Here is a 19,523-nt window from a genome sequence, read left to right on the forward strand (position 1 = left end):
AAGCTGTCTCTGCTGCTGTGCTCTGCTAAGCATTTATTAAACACTTACTATATGCCAGGCAAAGGCAAGTGCTCAGGTTATGAAGAAAAATAAAAACAAAATCCCCTCTCTCAAAGATCTCCCCATTGCTAGAGATTTTTCATGGGAGTCAGGATGTCCACTTGCCACTGGTGTCTTGGAGGCAATTCTATGTTCAGGATTGGATTGAACTTGCTAGCCTTAGGTCCTATGATTCTAAATGCTTTGGGGAGAAATTCTTCAATACATCAAGAAAATCTGACTTCTATATACTTAAGACTTTATTGGGGGCAATTATCGCACCCAGAAACATATCTAAAAGTTTAGAATACTTTGGCTGACAGACAAAAACTGCAGGCGTGCACATAAAGTTAGGATCACTTTTGTCTCTGAAACAACTGAAACTGATGTGGCTAATTATGGGGAAGAGTATTGTTCTTGGAAGCCACAGTTAACGATGCCTTAGCAAGCACTTACTGCACGCAGACCTTCCCCTTGAGGGGCATCAACTGCCAAGGATGAGCATGTGGACTCTAAGCTGTAGTCTAGATGCATAAAATATTTTCCTATTTGCCTTAGGAGCTGAGGTGATCTCAGTGGCCATAAAATTTAGGATCAGAAAACAGTTAACTTTGCTTCTTTAAAAGCCTGTAATCGTCCCAGCCCCAGGTTAAATGCAGATGGCGAAGAATTTTTATAGGCTGGTGCTGAATACAGTGGCAGGACGTTGTGCCTAGCCAAAGGAAGAAGAGAGGTTTCCCTGAATGTTCTTGGGGAGAACGCTTAAGCCTCACTCAGTCTGAACCTCATTTTGCAGATGGACAAACCAAGTTCCAGAGAGGGAAGGTGCTAGGTTCAGTTTCACATGGCTAGATGAGGACAGAGCCTAGATTAGAAGCCAAGTGTCCAGAGATTGGACATCATGGCATAGTTGATAGAGTGGGGTCTGCAGCCAGGAAGACTTGGGTTAAAATCCCATCCCTGATACTTGGTAGTTGTCTGACCCATGGCAAATCACTTAACCTATCTTGAACATCAATTTCTTCATCTATAAAATGAAGGGTTGGATTATAGGTGGCTTATAAGGCTCTTGGCAGCTCTAAATCTATTTTCTGTAATTCTGATTTCCAGGCCCAAACTCCCTTTTCTGCGTCTACCACATGGAATTATATCCCCACGTCCCAAATCCCAGGATCTCAGAGTAGGAAGGGATCTTCCTGAACAGGAATCCTCTCTGCAACATATACAAGTAGTTGGGGCTGTTGACATCCCATAGATTGCTGGTTTTCTTTTGTTCTTCTTCAGTGTTGATTGTGTCACTGTGACATCAGATGAGGCAGACGTGTGGGCAGTTTTCACTCTCCTGTTCCTCTTAAAGCTCAGATTTGCAAAGCTCCAGGAAAAATATATTTTTACTGGCCCTTGTTAGTTATACTCCATCCCTGGCCAAGAGCCCATCTTTTCTTTATTAAAATAAAGGCCACAGTCTGGAAATCTAAATCCTGTTCTCAGACTTCATCTTCTTAAGCCAGCTTCTCACCTCCCAAATGTGTCTTTTTCTTCTGAATGCCCTGCCTTCAATCAACAGTAGTGATGAGAATGGCACCTGTACCCTCAAGTACTTAAATTTCTCACCCAGGAGTTCATAATCCTTAGTAATGCCTCCTAGGTTCTTTCTGGAAGAAACATTTATCTTCACAGGAATCATTTGAAAGGTGTAACAGCTGTCCAGTCTCAAGAAACTGCCTATCTTTCCCAAATACATCCATCAGAAGACAAAAGATATCCCTATTACTCACATCACATTGAGAATAAAATAAAAGTTAATGTAAAATGAGTTTAAACACACATGCAAAGATAAATTCTGTAATTGTTAGTGGGGAACTCACTAAAATTTCTTCTTCTTTACTATTAGTGAATGACTTCTCACCTGATGGCATGTGGTAGGAAATTAGCATTTATATAGTGCTTTATATTTTTTCAAAGTACTTTACATACAATAACTCATTTGATCTTCACCATAACAATGAGAGAAAAGTGTTATTATTATTATCCCTATTTTATAGATGAGGAAACAGAGACTCAATGGTTAAGTGACCTGCCCTTATCACACAGCTAGTAAAAGTGTGAGACAAAATTTGAACAGTCTTCCTAATTCCAAGTCCAGTGTCTCATTCACTAAGCAACATTGCTGCTCGCAATCATATATCCCTTTGTAATTCTTAGAATATTATGATCTTGGAACTATAATTAAAGTCTAAAGTGCCTGCCATCTCTAATCCTTTGATCCTGTGAACCATATACTATGTTCGTGACCAAATAGTTTCCTAAGAGGATGAGTTAAATACTGGTAACTTACCAACTTTGAATGAGTGATGTGGGAACTCATGTGTATTCTTCAAGGGAAGAGCCATAGTCAGCTATAAATAAATAATTTTTAAAATGTTACAGAAATCAGAGAAAGAGGAACATGAAATTTAAGCTAGGACACTTCCCTCCAGATTTTTGTTTTTTTCCATTAATAAGTAGGATTGATTAGGGGAATAGAAAATGGCTCTTTGTTTTTAAAAGAAGAACGGGAAAAAAATAAAATACTTTATTAATTAAAAAAAGAAGATAGGTTTCATTTTGACACAATGGATTTCTTGCCAACAAATACTCACATCACATTTTAATAAAATGTGTTGCTTGAGAAAAGAGTTTATCATTCACTTAAATTATAGGGGGGGAGTGGTGAAGACTTTCTCTTTGACAGTATGAAAGTAACATTGTAAAAGTGTTGATATGCCTCATGGTGATGCTCTTGTTATATCCATTGTTTATGTTATTCTCCTGGTTTTGCTTATTTCCTTCTGCATCAGTTCTTATAAGTCTTCCATGTTCTTCTGTGTCTTCATATGCACCATTCCATATTGAACAATGCTATTCCACAAATTAATATATTTCAGTTTGTTCCTCTAGTCCCTAGTCACTAAGTATATTTTGCTAACATTTTTTTGCCCTTACAAACAATGCTGCCTTGAATATTTTTGCCAATATTGGCTGGGTCTTTTCTTGCTATAACCTCCTTGGGATACAGTATCATATCTCTGGATCAAAGTTTAGGAACAATTTAGCAAATTTTCTTACATAATTCCAAATTACTTTTCAGATCAGTTGACCCACCTTCATGCTGACTGTCATCCTACAACTCCTTCAACAAAAAGTTTCTCATATTTAGCATATTTGGTTAAGTGTAGGGTTTGGGACAATAGCTGAGGGCTGTTTTGATTTGCATTTCTCAGATTTCTAGATTCTGGACACTTTTCTAGGATAGTGATTGATTGATAAAGAAACTGTTTTTTTCTGACAAGGTGAGAAAATGAGAAGGGAGAATCTTTGAATTGTAAAAGTGCTAATATCAGGCTTGTTTTTAAGCTAAAGGAATGATTTATCAGTAAAACCCTCCAGGTTTTATTCTTGGCCTGCCTCCCTCCCTCCCTCCCTCCCTCCCTCCCTTCCTTCCTTCCTTCCTTCCTTCCTTCCTTCCTTCCTTCCTTCCTTCCTTCCTTCCTTCCTTCCTTCCTTCCTTCCTTCCTTCCTTCCTTCCTTCCTTCCTTCCCTAACCTATGATTTCATTAGCATAGGGAAATGGACCTCCCTAGACAGGGAGACTCCTCTACCAATGCAGGTCAACACCTCCTTTGAAATTTAAGATTATGAGAGTTGAGCACTGAGTGGTAAACCTGTCCAGAATCACATAGCCAGTATATGCAAGACATAGGCTTTAAACCCCAGTTTTCCTCATTTCTAAGGCCACCCTCCATCCACTATGCCATGATACCTCCTGGCTCTTCTCCCCTTCTCCCCCCTTCTCCCCTTGTTGGCTTTAAAGCCAGTTCGCTCCACCATCCAGACCTTGGCTTTTCCCTCCTAGGGTATTAATCTATCAGCCATAGATGCAATTGGAGAGTAGAAGGCAAGACGTTCACTGTGTTCCATCAAAGCAATTTGCTGCTGGAGAGAGTGCCACATTTGTAAAGAAAATGCTCTTAATTGCTTGCTTGAACCCTGGTAGCTAATGCGATGCATGGTGTGGGTTTGCATTCATCCAGGTCCTTTTCTCCTTTTGTTTATTCGGCCTGTATATGAGGAGCCCACAGCGATGTGATTGGCTGGGGGAGGACAGGCTGTCTGGGCACATGCAGCAGTGTTGAAGAGTATTTGGACACGGCTTCCTTGCTGTCTTTGTCACAGTTGACATTAATTATTGATGGAAGTTTTAGAAATCGCGCATGTGCCAGCTCCGTTGCCTGTAACTTAGCCTCTAGGCAGCGGCAGCAGCAGAAGCAAGCAAGAACCGTAAGAGTAGGCTGCTGGGACATAGTAGCACCTGTAGCCTTCAGCTGGGTGCCCAGCGAGCCTGGGCTTTGGGGACTCTGGGACGCGCTCTTTAAGCTGCTGGATGATGGGAGGATGAACCGTCAGGCTTATTTCTATCGTGTTCCTCCACAGGAGCTGCACAGGAGGACCCAGCTTCAGTCGGAACCGGCAAAGACCAAGGCTCTTCAGACAGTCATAGAAATGAAGGTAGGGGCTGGGCATGCTTGGCAGTGCCAACAAGCTGCTGACGTTTGTGGGCAGTGGAGATCGGAAAACGTGCAATGAGACTAATCATTTGTTATAGCTCTTTCCCCCCCCCCCCCCCCACCACAACAGTCTCAAGCTAAGGATTTGTTCTGTTGTGGGCTTTTTCTATTTGTGATTCATAGAGATAGATTCATTAGGGTCTCTTCTTTGTAAGTGTTGCCCGCCTGAATTGGTTGGGCTGGCAAGCATCAGAAGCCATTTGAAACAGTTAACCGTTTTCAAGAATTACATTTTAAGGAATTGAATACATCTACTTTCCCCTCCCCCACCCCACCCCAATTCAGTGATAAAAGCTCTTTGAAGAAACCGGAGTTTGCCAAAGGAAGGCTTCTTTGTCCCCAACAGAAGGGTCATTAAGTGATTGAAATGACATTATCAGGAAAATATTTTTTCCCCATAAAAGACAGTTCCCTATTGTGTGTGGGTGTCTTAACCTGAACTTAGTCAAGGTTGGAGATAAAGACAGTAGAGAAAGTATTTGCAAATTTCCCCTCCCACATCCCCTTCCCCCACTCAGCTGTGAAGTTAACAGAGAATTAATCTAAATAAACCCCCAAAAAACCCTGACACTGGAAGGTGTGTTTGTGTATCTAACATGATTGGATACTCACCTGATAAAAATGAGGAATAATGAAATAATAAAGTTTTGTAAGTTGATTTAAATGGATGGAACTCAGCTGCCTTTTTAAGTGTCTATTAACCTGAAGCCTTTTCCCTTGAATGTTTTACTTGTGAAAAGGAAGTCGGTCAAAATTTTATATCATGAGAGTGGATTGTTTGGGGCTTGACCAATTTCCACCTTGTTGATGTCTCCTTGAAGAAATAAAATAGCATTACCCAATGGAGACGTGTGCCCTTTGACAAATCGGATAGTTGTGCTCGGGGCTTGGGACCAACTTATAGGAAAACTCTCAAGGTTGAAGGAAACTCATTGCCCATCCGTACTTCTGCATAGTCTCATCATTATTCAGTGCACACACTCAGATGATCAGTTCCAAAGACCCCAAGGCCTGGGAATGAATAAAGGGCTCCCTACCTTTGCACCCTCTTGCCAGCTCTACATATAAGTTTAAAATGTTGTCTGCTCAGTGACAATGGCTTCAGTCAGTTACAGCTGTTGCCAAGGAAAACTAAAAGATGATGAGATTTAGAGCTGAAATAGACCTTTGAGGTCTCACTTTAGTTCCCATCCACTGCTCCCATCATTATAATTGTATGCCAGAGAGAAACCCTCCCCACAATACTTAGAGCCAATAAGTGAAATCTTTCCAGGCAATTTAGTGGAATGACACGGAAGCCCATTTTCAGGGTGAGCACTGATCAACAAATTTATCAATAACTGGGAGCCACAGTGTTGCTTTGCATGCATAGCCAGCAATGCTCAGATCACTGGGTTACTTAACATGACACTTCTTTCTGTGCTAGTGCATGTAGAAATCTGTCATTCATTAGCACCCTACTTCACCTCTCTAGGATGAGTTATGTAGCAGGTTGTTAGAAGATACCCAAATCTCTTCATGTTTTCTCAGTGCTCAGAAGCTCAGTCTTCTCCTCTTGTACAACAAGTGATGCTCTTTTTTGGATTTGGATGGGAAACAGTTGAGGAAAGCTTAGATTCTAGAGCCAACTATGAGAGATGATTTGAGCAAATAGGTAACTGTACACTGGGTACAGAATGAATGGAATGGGTATTTTAACAGTGGTGAGAGCATCTATCTATTGAATAAGATTTAAAAACTAAGGTTTCATGTTAACTTTTGGCCAAAGCTCAGAATTGTACAACCTTTTGCCAAAATTCCAAGTTAGATAGCATTAAAAAAAAGGAACAAGCAAAAAAAGGAACAAATTTCCTTGAGATGTTGCTTTGATTAATAATAATCCTTAATCCATACACTGATCCTGTAAATAGCTGAAGAACAACTTTTTTATATCTCTCATTTGTTATCCATCAGGAAAAAGATAGCAGGTATGAGATTCCATGATTTCTTGCCCCAAATAAAGTCCTGCTTGGAACCACAGGAAAGAGTTTCTCTTTTGCATATCTAGTGAGTTTCCTGTCTTACAGAGTTATTCTTTGTGGGACAGATTTTTCACACAGACCTTGAGATCTCTATGTCCTCATGTAGAAAGCATTTGCCAGTGAGAGAATATAGAAATGCTGTTTTCCCACGTAGACCTCATCATTTTATCTTCTGGCAACCAGTCACAGAGGTATTGTTTAAGTCACCTAAGTTAAGATGGGAGGACCTGATATGAATAAAGTTATTTATGATTTATCTTCTTGCAGGGAAGACCATGTTTTAATTTTGATCGAGATTTGGTATGGCAGGTATGTTGTGTATGGGTTTGCTCTAGAAAATTGCTTGTGTGTTGTAGAAAAAGTGTGTGCCTTTGTAGCTGTTGCTATCTTCCTCTTTTTCTTCCTTTAGTGACTCAACCCTTAAATACCTTTTTGAAAAACAAGTTTCCCCATTTTCTATTGTTGTAGGACATTATAGACTGTTTAAAAAAACAGTTCTTCCCCTCCCTCCCCAGCGTGGAATCACAGAATCTCAGCATTGAAGGAGACCTAGAGGATCATCTGATCTAATTAGCACCCAAATAAAAATTCCTTCTCCACCATGCCTGATGTGTCATCCTCCAACTTGATGTCCAGTTATGGAAAATATGCTCCTCTGCCCTAAGGCAACCCCTGCTACTTTTGGACAGCTCCAATTATTTTTTAGGCTGTTCCCTTCCCCTTCTCCACGCATACAGCCTAATCTGGCTTCTCTGCAACTTCTAGTTCTGTTCTCAGGGTCCAAGCAGAAAACAGCTAAGTCCTCTGGAGTCTGCCAACATAATCCAAGGGATTTTAATTTTTGATTATTGTAAAGTCTGAACCTTGTTCTATTTGGGGTTAGAAGTAACAGCTTTTGTTCCTGTCTTTGACATTATGCCTTAAAAGGCAAGAAATAGCAAAATGGACAGCATCTTGTTCAGCTAGTATCTTTAAAGATAGCCAGAGTCAAAGTCACCACTTCAGGAATAGCAAGCATCAGGTCATATCAATTGGTCATTTTATATCAACCAATCATACTATGTGCCAGGTCCTGTGCTAAGCACTTATATAAATAGGTGATTGCTTTAGGTGCTCATGCTTATGGTACCCTCCTGGGGGTTCCTGTGAGAGTTGTGCTAATAAATCTAAGGCTACACTGAAGCTCATTTTAAGGTTTTTTAAGGGGTAGAGGTCAGTTTCTGAGTCACTAAAGCATCCTAGAATTGAATAGCCCTGGGGGAGTAGTTGTAGTACTTTACCAATAGAGAGTCTATTTTATTTGTAAAATTGGCAGCTAAATGGGCTAGCTGAAATGAAAGGACCCATCCATGGACAAGTCCTTGCTTTTGTTTCATGGTATCAGATGACACAGAGCTGATGGTGGGTGAGAGCCTGGCAAGAGACATAGTTTTCCTGGGATCATACATTTAGAGCTTTAAACATGATATAGCCCACCCCCTTCTTTTTATAAATGAGGGATCAGGCCCAGAGAAGGAAAAGACTTGCCCAAGGTCACACAGAAAATGTCAGAGAAGGGATTCTTTCCCAGGCTCTGGGATGCCACTTCTGTGTCCTTCCCACTAACCCAGTCTTCCCATAGCTACTGTTTGAGAACCCATTTAATTCAACAAGCATACTCATGCATACATATATACCTCATCTGGTCAATAATATATTCAACAAATATATGTGCACATGTATGTGTGTATACATGTGCGTATGTGTACATAGATGATACAACACATGCATATCAGACACAAGCCACATGACTCTGAATAAGATGAAAAATGAGAATAATAATAACATCAACCTTTCAGGTTTGTTGTGAGTCAGATGAGATAACCTGAATGAAGCACTTTTGTTAACTTTAAAGTATGTACATAAACCCTAGTGATTGTTATGGTATAGGTGAGTTATATATGAAGAGATAGTAATACATGTTTCTATGTATGTGTGTATAATACATACACATGATATGTATGTGACTATGTGTATATAATATATGTACTCAGTATACATAATCTCCATGTGTACATATGCATTTTCATATATAAATATATGCAAAAATATACATAGATACAGAAACATGTAAAGAATAACAACTACATGTGTTATTTAATTAGTATTGGGAATTCCTAGGTGAGGAAACTCCCTCTGCTAATTAATACAGGTTGGCAACATATGACATACAGTCCTAACTATCTAAAGCCCTGAGATGATAAGGGACTTGCTCAGGGTCATACGGCCAATTTATGGTAGGATTTGAACCCAGGTCTTTCTGGCTTCAAGGCCAGCTTTCCACCTCTTTCCCTTCACTTCCCCCTCCTTACCACTTTGACATGGCACTGTACTTTTGGGGGTACCTACTGTGTCTATGGGCATGCCCAAACATGTTCAGTGAGGCCTGCCAGAATTGAACAAATACTTGCTGCATTGACTTGAATTGGAATTTCATTACTTCAAAAATAGAAGTATTTTTCTAAGTTTTGGCTGGTCCATGGATAATCACAGAGAGAGAAATGATAAAGCGGGACTATGAGAAGGAAGTTATTTACCGACGTGTCCATCACTTGGTCTGGCCACATTCCCTTAATCTTGCTGCCCGACCCTTTGGCTTGGCAGGTCGTGTGCCCCACATTCAGGGAATAGGGACAGAGATGTGGTCCAGAAGAATAATCAAGTAGCATTTATGAAGCAACTACAGTGTGCCAGGCACAATAAAGAAACAACTCCTTCCTTCCAGGGGCTTATATTCTTTGCTGGCGTGGCTGGGGGGGTTTGGCGGGTGGAGAACACCAAATACAGATACATGTAAATAAATGCAAAGCACATCCGAAGTGCCTTCATTCAACAGTTTCATGGAATATTGCAAATGTGAAAGTATGGCTTCTTAGATTCACCAAGGAAAGATGGGACCTGATTTGGAAATGGTTGGAGTTCAGCACCCTCCCCACCCCCCATTCATTATTTTATCAATAAGATTGTTCCATTAAGTCCCTCTTGACTTTAATGATTTAAGAGGCAGTGGGATGGAGGAGAGAAATGCTGATCTTAAATGGACATTTTCCTGTTTCACTTTCATTATCTGTAAAATTCTGAAAATTATGATAGTACCAACCTCTTAGAGTTATCGTCAGTGGTTTCCATTTTGAACTAGCTGTGTGACCTTGGGCAAGTCACTTCATTTCACTTGGCTTCACTTGTCAAATGGTGGGGAGAGGATGGACTAGGAAGACTATGAGGTCTCTTTTAGCTTTAAATCTGTGAGTTTATGTCTGAATCTGATGGAGGGCCAGGGTTAGGAATGGATATACTGTATAAGTCTTGGCCCACAAGCCATAGTGGATACATTGTGGTTGTGGATCTGGGAAGGCCTGGACTCCCTCACATCCTGCCTCTGATGATCCTGACTGGTGCAACTTCTCAGTGTTCCCAGTAATTCTCTGAGATTCTGTGTGATCTTTTGGTGTGTTGCCCTTCCTCCCATTTTTACTGTTGTAGTGACTATGCAGATTGTCTTCTTGGCTCTGCTTGCTTCCCTCTTCATCAGTTCAGTTAGCTCTTTGCAGGCTTCTGTATTCATTCTCCACATCATTTCTCATAATACAGTAATACTGCATTACATCCACTTGCCACAGTGTGTTTAGCTGTTCCCAAGTTGATGGGTATCTACTTTCTTTCCAATTCTTTGCTATCACAAAAAAGTGCGGCTATAAATAAATTGGAGCACGTGGAGCCTCGACTTCTTGGGGTATGAGCCCAGTAATGCAGTCAGTGGTTCAAAGTTCGTGGATGTTTTAGTCACTTTATTTGCATAATCTCATAATGCTTTCCAAAATGATTTTACCATTTCACAGCTCCACCAACCATGTATTTGTTTGCCTATCATTCCACAATCCCTCCAACACTGATTATTGACCTTTTTTGTCATTTCACCCCGTGATGAGATAATGGACTTGAGATCAAGAAAATTTCAATCCTATCTTGGATACTTACATGCTGACTCCAAGTTTCCATATTAATAAAAGGGGAGAATATAATCCATAGGGACTATGGCATGGGATGATCGTGTGCTCAATGTAGACACCACACATGAAACATTTAGCAATCCTTAAAGAGTCAGAGAAATGTTGTTTCTTTGCATCATCACCCAAAATCTCTCTGGAACAGGGATGCCAGATATTCACCATGCTTGTGTTAGGTTTGGCCTGATTGGGAGCCCTGCCCCAACTTGCAAGATCATTCATTTCCTGATGAGGAGCTAGGTTGGTCCTGGAAGTTGCAAAGATAACTTGAGCCTGAAATGCAACCTGATCCAAGCCCTGGGATACAGTCAGGAAGAGGCTCACGCAACAATGCAGGTCACGTCTCCTTGGGGATGGGCTGCATCATTGAGCTTTTTATCCCACAGACTGTGATGGGATAATAACAACCCATGCACATTACAGCTCCACACACCTGCTCTGAGCTTCATTATCTCCCTTACTCTTCTTAGAGCCATAGTTGTTTGCCTGGTGTCTCCCCCAATAGACTGTAAGCTCCTGGCAGGCAGGGCCTGGCTTTTGCCTTTCTTTGTATCCATGGTGCTTAGCACAGTGTCTGGTACACAGTAGGTGCTTAATAAATGCTTGTAGACATGACCTAGGGTACACTTTTAGGCACCCCCTCCCCTAGTCCTGAGCATAGCCTAAAATGGTCTTTTCCCCACACCCAGTGCAGTGGAAGGAGGCAGAGGCTCTGTCTTCCATCCTGACTTTTCTCTTAACCCAGTGTGACCTGGGCCAATTCCTTTTTTTCTCTGGGGCTCAGTCCCCACATGTATAGAATGAGGGGGTTGGCCTGGATGACTTTTCAGATCCTCTCTTGCTCTAAATCCAGCTGTGGGAGATAATGATCTGAGAGGCGAGCTTGGACCAGCATCCCATCTCTGACACTTCTTAGTGATGTCACATCCTTGGCTTCAGTGTCCTCCTCTGGAGAGCGAAGAGGTTGGACTCTGTGACTTGAGAAATATTGGGCACCTCAGTCTGGGGTTTGCAGAATACTTGTCCGAGGGGTGGAGAAACAGACAGAGTCCCTGCACTCATACTTCTTAGCTGTTTACCACAAGCAGATCCCTCAAATGCCCTGAGCCTCAGATTCCTCCATCAAATGTGAACCAAAAGAAGTTTGTAGGATCATAGAATGTGGTTATGGGAGGGGCCTAAGAGATGAAGCCCACCTCCCTCATTTTACAGAAGAAGAGACTGGGGCCCAGAGAAAAGTGACTTGCCCAAGGTCACATGGGGAATAATGATCATGGACGTTGATATTGTGCTAGTGCAGCTGGGTGGTACAGTGGATAGAACACTGGACCTGGAGTCAAGAAGACTCATCTTCCTGAATTCAAACCTGGCCTCAGACACTTGATGGCTGTGTGTTCTTCGGCAAGTCACTAAACCCTGCTTGCCTCAATTTTCTCATCTTTAAAATGGTCTGGAGAAGGAAATGGCAAACCACTCCAGGATCTTTGCTTTTTTTCTCATGACTCTCCTGCACTGCTCTCATTTCTCTTTTCCATTCTTTCCTCCACCTCTCTAAATCTTCCTTCTATCTCTCCTACTTTCTTTTCAAAGTTCCTTTTGAGTGCTTCCATGGCCTGAGACCAATTTATATTATATTTTTCTTGGAAGCTTTGGATGTAGGGGCCCTGAGGTTGCTATGCTCTTCTGAGGATGCACCTTGATCTTCCTTGTTGCTAAAGAAACTTTCTAGAGTTCTCAACTTTCTTTGCTTGCTCATCTTGTTGTCTTTTACTTGACTTTTAACTCCTTCTTACAGTGGGGCCCTACTTCCAAGCTACACTGTCCCAAGCTTCTGTGGTTCCCAGGTGTTTTGGTTTGAGGAAGGGAAGGTTTTTCTCTCGCCTGCCTAGCCTGTTCTCTGTTCCGAAGAAACATCGAGCCAACTTGCTAATTAACCGGCCAGCAGAACTTTGTGTGTTGTGGTGATTCTTAGCTCTGATGAGCCTTCGCCCCTCCCTCATGTGGGCCTCCTGCCACTCAGGATTTCTTCCTGGTTCCCCTCTGGGATGGGACAGCCGAATTCTTCCTTAGGTCCCACAGACACTCCTGTATTTTCTACCCCCACCTCCACCCCCAGCCAGCTGTTCAGCCCTCTCACCTGACTGTAAGCTTAGTTCCAGAAGACGCAGGTGCTGCTGCTGATTTGGATGCTTGAGGGTAAGTTCTTCTTTCGAAGCATGTCTGGGGTCTGTGTTGGCGCTGTCGTGGGGTTGGATTCTTCTGACAGCCCAGTATGATCCTCTCTAAGCTGTCTTTGACTGAAGAATAATCTCAGCCCATCTTTTTGTGGGTTTTGCTGCTCCAGGGATTGTTTTATGTCTGTTTTGAGGGTAATTGTGTCAGGACCGCTGTGCGTTTAAAGTCTTTCCTTCTCCATCTTGGCTTCGCCCCTCTCTCCAGCATCTTTGCTAAGAAAACCCCAAATGGAGTTGTGGAGAGTCAAACACGACTGAACAACAACAAAGCTGAGGATAGATGCAAATCCAGATTTAAAAAAATCTTCCTAGAGTTTAGCACCATGCCCAGCACATAGTAGGTACTTGATGTTGATTGATTGATTCTGACTTCAAATGGGCTGTACTTTCCTGGTTATGCTTTGCTGAATAGACATATTGGAGGAGGAGGAGAAGGTTTGGCTTTTTGTGGAGTTTGTGAGCAGGCATCAGATGGAAGCAGGAATGAACCTTGCTCCTTAAGGAGAGTTACTTCATGGTGGTCAGCCTTTTGCTAAAGTAGGAGCCCTGTGAATTGACTTCTGGTCAGACAGCTGGGATGGCCATCTCTTGGATAGCACTCCTCAGTCTGCCTTTTTGCTGCTTCATAAACATCTTCGAAGGGCATAATCACAGCCAGTTGAAGGGGGCAGTCTGAGCTAATGGGAAGGGCCTTGAGTGAATAGCCAGCAGGCCTGGTGTCTGTGTCCTGATCCTAGCTCTGTTTTTCACTGTAGACACAGCCTGAAAAATGTTGCCTGACCAATGTCGTTTTATGATAATGTCACTGATGTATTTTGTTCAGCTCATAGCCATCCCTAGGAGGGGCTTTGCCTTTGGGTGTTAGAATTTAGAATGCATTCATCCTGTTTTCATTCCTTCAGCAGCACAGAAACAATTGAGCTTAGTAACTGGTTGACAAGAATGATTAGTTAAAGGGGAAGCTATCCACTGGAGCACTTCTGCTGGCTCCTCCAGCTGAGCTCTATATACCCCACCCCCCCATCCCACCCCAGAGCATCAGCTTTTGACTAGCGCTGGTAGCCTAGTGGTACCCGAGGGTCTCCTGCCACCTCAGTCATAGCATGGTGTCTTTGGGTCTCCAACCTGTGACTAGAATTTGTCTTTAAAAGAGTGATTTGTATGTATACTTCTGCTTCTTTCCATGGGGATGACAAAAGCTGGTTATAATTCAGGGTTAGCCCATTGCCTAAGATGCTTATTGATGCCTAGGCAACAAGCCGAGCTATTTGCTGGAGAGAAGGTGGCTGCTAAAATGTTGGTTTCTTATTTTTGCTTCTTCGGCCTTAGCCATTACTCCCGGGGTGGGTACTGAAGAGAGGCCACTCTCTTTTCACTCATTGCTTCAGATGACCTAGTCCTGGCAGTTTACTCGGGGACTGCAATTTCCTTGCTGGCTAGCAGGGGAGCCAGCAGTGTTGGGGAGTCAACCACAAGGCTAATGTCAACTTCCCTCTCTAAGTTTCCATCATGATAATGCTCAGTCATGTGCCCTAGATGGAAAATCATTGAGTTTCTCATCCGTCTGCCTGCTGCCCCATTGATTTGGTCCTGCTTGGACTCATGAGGCTCCTGCGTCAACTTTTGTGGGCCAAACTCGTTTCGAACACAGGTGCTTTTTCTGTGTCAGAAAAAGAATCAGTCAGAGGCAGAGGATTGGCTTTGGAGAAAGGAAGACCAGGGTTCAGGACTTGCCTTTGGTATATACTAGACCATAACTTTGGAGAAGCAGTGTCACTTCTGTGTCCTGGGGAACTCTGTAAGACACCAAGACACAGAGGAGGTGCCTCCCTGTTCGTGTCTCTATTGGGAGTTCTCCACATTGGTGAAATTGTAGGTCTGGACCAAATTAATAAAAGGTTGGGGAAGTGTCCAAGAAAAAGAGCTCTGGAAATAGCAAAGAAAAGGGGAATTACCAGGTAGGAGGATTCTTCACTTAACATTTTCGTAGAAAATGCTGGTTTCAGATTCTCATCTTTTCTTATTCCCTTCCCCCCATTCCCCAACGCCACTGAATGACAACTGGTGCTAAGGCTAAATTCCAGCTGCTCCCTAGACTCAGAGATGGGGAGGGGGGGTGGAGATTGCAAGTCATCCCTCAGGAGGGTGGAGTGAGACCCAACTGATGACTGCTTTCTCATCTGGAAGCTGTTTGGGTGACTCAGTCCTTCCCCTCTCCCTCTTCATGGCCATCCCTGCCTTGCTCTCTCATCTTCAGAGATGGAAGGAAGCACAAAAATAGCATGACTTCTAGGTGGCGGGAACCCTTCCCCCAAGGACTGTGAAGATGCGGTCCCTTTTGGATTAGCTACCCCATCATTTCATCCATGGTAGCTAGCCTACAGAAATGGTCATTGTGTTTTCCTTTCCCAGGTATCCATGGGAGTCTCTCCTTTGTGGACTTCTGAGACAATTATAAAATCTCTGCCCAGCCTCACATCAGACCCTAATATTTCACATACCCCAGGCAGCTCTTATAAGTATTTGGGAAATGCAATTGAGGCAGTAGAGACTTTGTCATCATGGGGAATTCAGCATGAGAATTCTCCCTATTAATGTAGATTGTAAACCTTCTATGATTTCCCAGATAGGTCTTAGGGAATTACTTTTGACACCTGGAGATCAAGGGCCGTGGGAAGGAGCAGGAACAAGAGCAAGAGCAGGAGCAGAGTGTGGAGATTGTGCCAGGGTCTTAGAAATGAGAAGATTTGAGTTCCCATCCTGCCTGAGACTCTTACCAGCTGTGGGTGACTTGGAGAAAGTCTCTTCTCTCCTTTGCCTATTCTGTTAAGTGGGGAAAATAATGGTGTTTACCCACTAGGGTTCCTGTGAAGATGAAATCAAATCGTTCAATATACGTATGTGTGCATATGTGTAGACAGGAGTATTTACAGGTATATGTCTATTCACATGCATGAATGTCTACACACATATGTAGACACATACATATATACATACATATAGTGATGCATACATATACATATGTGTATGCATACACATACATATAGTGATTTACAAATCTTACAGGACTATATACATATGTGACAGTATTATCTTTTATGATTGGTGTTATTGTTATCATTATACTGGTTTTTCCCCAACTAGTAAGTATCAGAAGTGAGAGCTGAACCCAGGTCTTCCAATACTCCAAGCCCATGTCTCATTTCGCTGTGCTGTGCGGACTTGGCAGGGGAAAAGAGACCATTTTTTTCTTAAATAAAACATAATTAGTATGTTTAAAAGGAATAGAACTAGAACACAGTGTGCCCTTCAGCCAAATAGAAATCCTTTTGCACCTACTGTTCCATCATTTGCTTCCATAAATGTGTGGACCCTTGAGAGTTTGCTTTATACCTTAAGGAAACAATTTATGGAGCTGGAATTTGGGGAATTTCTTTGAGGTTGCTGATAGCTTTTATCTATCTATGTGTTCTTCTCCTTCGGTCTTCATGTTCCTCATCATATGATACTGTTGATCTCTCTCTCCCTCTATCTTCTTCCTTCCCTCCCTCCCTCCCTCCCTCCCTCCCTCCCTTCCTCCCTTCCTCCCTTCCTCCCTTCCTTCCTTCCTTCCTTCCTTCCTTCCTTCCTTCCTTCCTTCCTTCCTTCCTTCCTTCCTTCCTTCCTTCCTTCCTTCCTTCCTTCCTTCCTTCCTTCCTTCCTTCCTTCCTTCTGATTTTGTACTTCTCTTTTAAACTTTTGTATCTATCTGTCTGTTTTTCTCTTTTGTTTTTCTATCACCCAAATTCCCCCGGAAAAAAACGTTCAGCAAAACTAAGCAACAGCTAAAAAAGTATAGTTATACAACATGTTGCAAACACATAGCCCCTCACTTCTGCACATCTCTCTGTGTTCCTTTAATTACTTTGATCCCTATTTGTCTCTTTTACTGCATCACATCACAGTTTGATTTTAGTGGCAAATTTACTATTTTTTTTTTTTTTGGTGAGGCAATTGGGGTCAAGTGACTTGTCCAGGGTCACACAGCCAGTAAGTGTCAAGTGTCTGAGGCCGGATCTGAACTCAGGTCCTCCTGAATCCAGGGCCAGTGCTCTATCCATTGCGCCACCCAGCTGGCCCCAAATTTACTATTTTTAAAATACAATTTTATTTATAGCTTTGGTTTTAATATGAACTATGTTTTCCAGTGTATTTTACTTCCCTCCTCCTCTTGTTAAGCCATCCCTTGGAGCAAAGAATTAAAAAGGAGAGGGGGAAAAATCCCCAAACTAACCAATATATAGAAAAAGTCTGGCAGTACATAGTGTTCTGCACCTCCCACCCCCCCACCTCTGCAGAGAAGCAGGGGGAGGTACCTGATCCTATCTCCTCTTTGGGGCTAAGCTGATCATTATAATTTCACAGCTTCCAGTTTCTTTTTTTCCATAGCAGGAAGGAAAAAAAAATATTTATTAAACACTTAACTATGTGCCAGGCACTGTACTAGTTGCTGGTGATACAAATACAAGCCAAAACACAGTGCCTGCCTGCAAGGAGCTTGCATTTTAATAGTAAGTAGTTCATAATAGGAAGTAGAAAAGAGGGGTGGGTGGGGGCAGCTAGGTGGCACAGTGGATAAAGCACTGGCCCTGGATTCAGGAGGACTTGAGTTTAAATCTGGCCTCAGACACTTGACACTTACTAGCTGTGTGACCCTGGGCAAGTCACTCAACCCTCATTGCCCCACCTAAATGAATGAATGAATGAATGAATGAATGAATGAATGAATGAATGAATTTTTTAAAAGGGTGGAGAGGAGGGAAGCTCCTCAGTGCTAAAGTCCAGAAAATCAGGAATAAGGCCTGGAAAGGAATGAAGGCTGGTGGGCCTGGCCCCTTCACAAAATGGAATGCTCACCAATGGAAAAGTCACCAATACATGTACAATGTAGAAAAAAAGTATCTTTTAACTCTCTCAGTTAAATCATAATTTGATCTCCTTCAGTATTTGGGATTTTTCATCCACACAAAAAATTTGAGTTCTTTCTCTTTATAAACTGCCATTTTGTACCTTCTTATGCTACAGTTCATCATCTTTTCAAGGTCTGATGATTAAAAGCAAAAATTTCAAACCAACTCCCCACCAGTGACGATGAGCCATGAGCTCTGTTTTTCTAACGTATTTCATGCCAAACCTTTCCTTCTGCCTCTAGTGATTAACTTGGCCCCTTAGAACAGTGGTTAGCCCCACACAATAAATCCTTCCAGAGACAGCCCGGCTCTACATGGCCAAAGGTTGTAGGTTTGGAAAGTTCTACTCCCGTCACCAGCAAGAGAGATTTTAAAAGGGAAGCCGACCAGAGCCTTTGTGGTGTCCAGTAATAATAGTTTCATGTTTTATTCTAAATAGAGGGTAATATAATTATGCAGGGACATTTCCTTCCCATTGGATCATGTCTTCTTTAGACTAAGTTGACCCTTTTTGGGTTGTTCTTCTTCCGCCATGTCACTGGACCAAAGCATAGGGCACACCAAGCTCTGGGGAAGTTGTTGGTGGGCACTTGGAGGGCCCTTTGTTAAAATGGAAAGAAAAGATATTGGCATTCATCTTTCCTAATGGATTACTGATCACTTCTTAGTATGTGTGGAAGGAGAGTACACAGTAGCACCCAGCGATAGCCCAACTGTCACAGAGGATGACTCAATTGTGTTGCCTTTCTGATTCCCGCCTACTCCCTCCCTCCCTCCTTCCCCCACAGTGTTCTGCTGTTCCTAGAGAGGAACAAAATCTGTTTCTCAGTTGCTTAACAGGACTATCATGTTTGATGTTCAGAAGGAAAAGGAGTGGCGCCCCAGCAGGGAGAAGAGGCTCTCCAAAGTCATTCTGAGTGGCAGTCTGTACGCAGATCTTGCAGAGCTTATGGGATGGAGGAGGAGATGAATAGCAGGCACGGGGACTAGTGTACAGAGTGTCCCCAAAGCTTGAGTGTCATTTAAAACTTTAATGGATCTAAGACTTTTGGAATACCCTGTATTATCTAACATAGCAATATTTTAGCAATTCCTCTCATCTTAATGTCTTTGGTGGCTAAAAAGAAATTCCTCCTTCTTAATACCTCAAAATGAGATGGTTAAGAGAACCACTTGCAATGGCCACCATTTTGTTTGCATCCCATTTCAGGAGCTCCATTCCATCACCACTGCTTGGCTTTCCTGACCATCTCCCCCTTTGTCCAGGTACAAAGGTCATTGTCCTTTTGAACTTGAGATCCCCTTTGTCTTCTTTATCTCCCACTCTGGGAGGGAACTGAAATAACTTTCTCACATTTCTTTCCTACTGGGCACAAGACTTCCTGTAAATTGCCAGGGTCGATTTCTGCTTCCTTTGAAGCAGTCTTTCTAAATGGGGACAGGATTATTACTGAGAAAGCATATCCCTCCTGAAGTGTCTCTTACAATACCCATTCCTCCTCCTTCTAGTTCAAGATAATGCAGAACACCTGTGGCTGAATAAAAATGAAAAGGATGATCATTAGTTTAGGAAAATTGCCCTTGTTCCAAAACCATCTCACAAATTGGCTTTTTACTCCTTAGTAGA

General features: G+C 42.4%; 1 protein-coding gene across 10 annotated transcripts in view; it reads left to right on the forward strand.

The window, feature by feature from the left end:
* Window positions 1-19,523, forward strand: part of ERC2 (ELKS/RAB6-interacting/CAST family member 2) — a 1,007,143-nt gene that overhangs the window by 261,285 nt on the left and 726,335 nt on the right. For all 10 annotated transcript variants that reach the window (XM_043976675.1, XM_043976679.1, XM_043976684.1 and 7 more), the window contains one exon: window positions 4,513-4,587. In XM_043976675.1, the coding sequence (XP_043832610.1) occupies window positions 4,513-4,587 (75 nt within the window). The remainder of the gene's footprint in view (window positions 1-4,512; window positions 4,588-19,523) is intronic.

The sequence above is a fragment of the Dromiciops gliroides genome, chromosome 1 (assembly GCF_019393635.1).
Source record: "Dromiciops gliroides isolate mDroGli1 chromosome 1, mDroGli1.pri, whole genome shotgun sequence".
Classification (NCBI taxonomy): domain Eukaryota; kingdom Metazoa; phylum Chordata; class Mammalia; order Microbiotheria; family Microbiotheriidae; genus Dromiciops; species Dromiciops gliroides.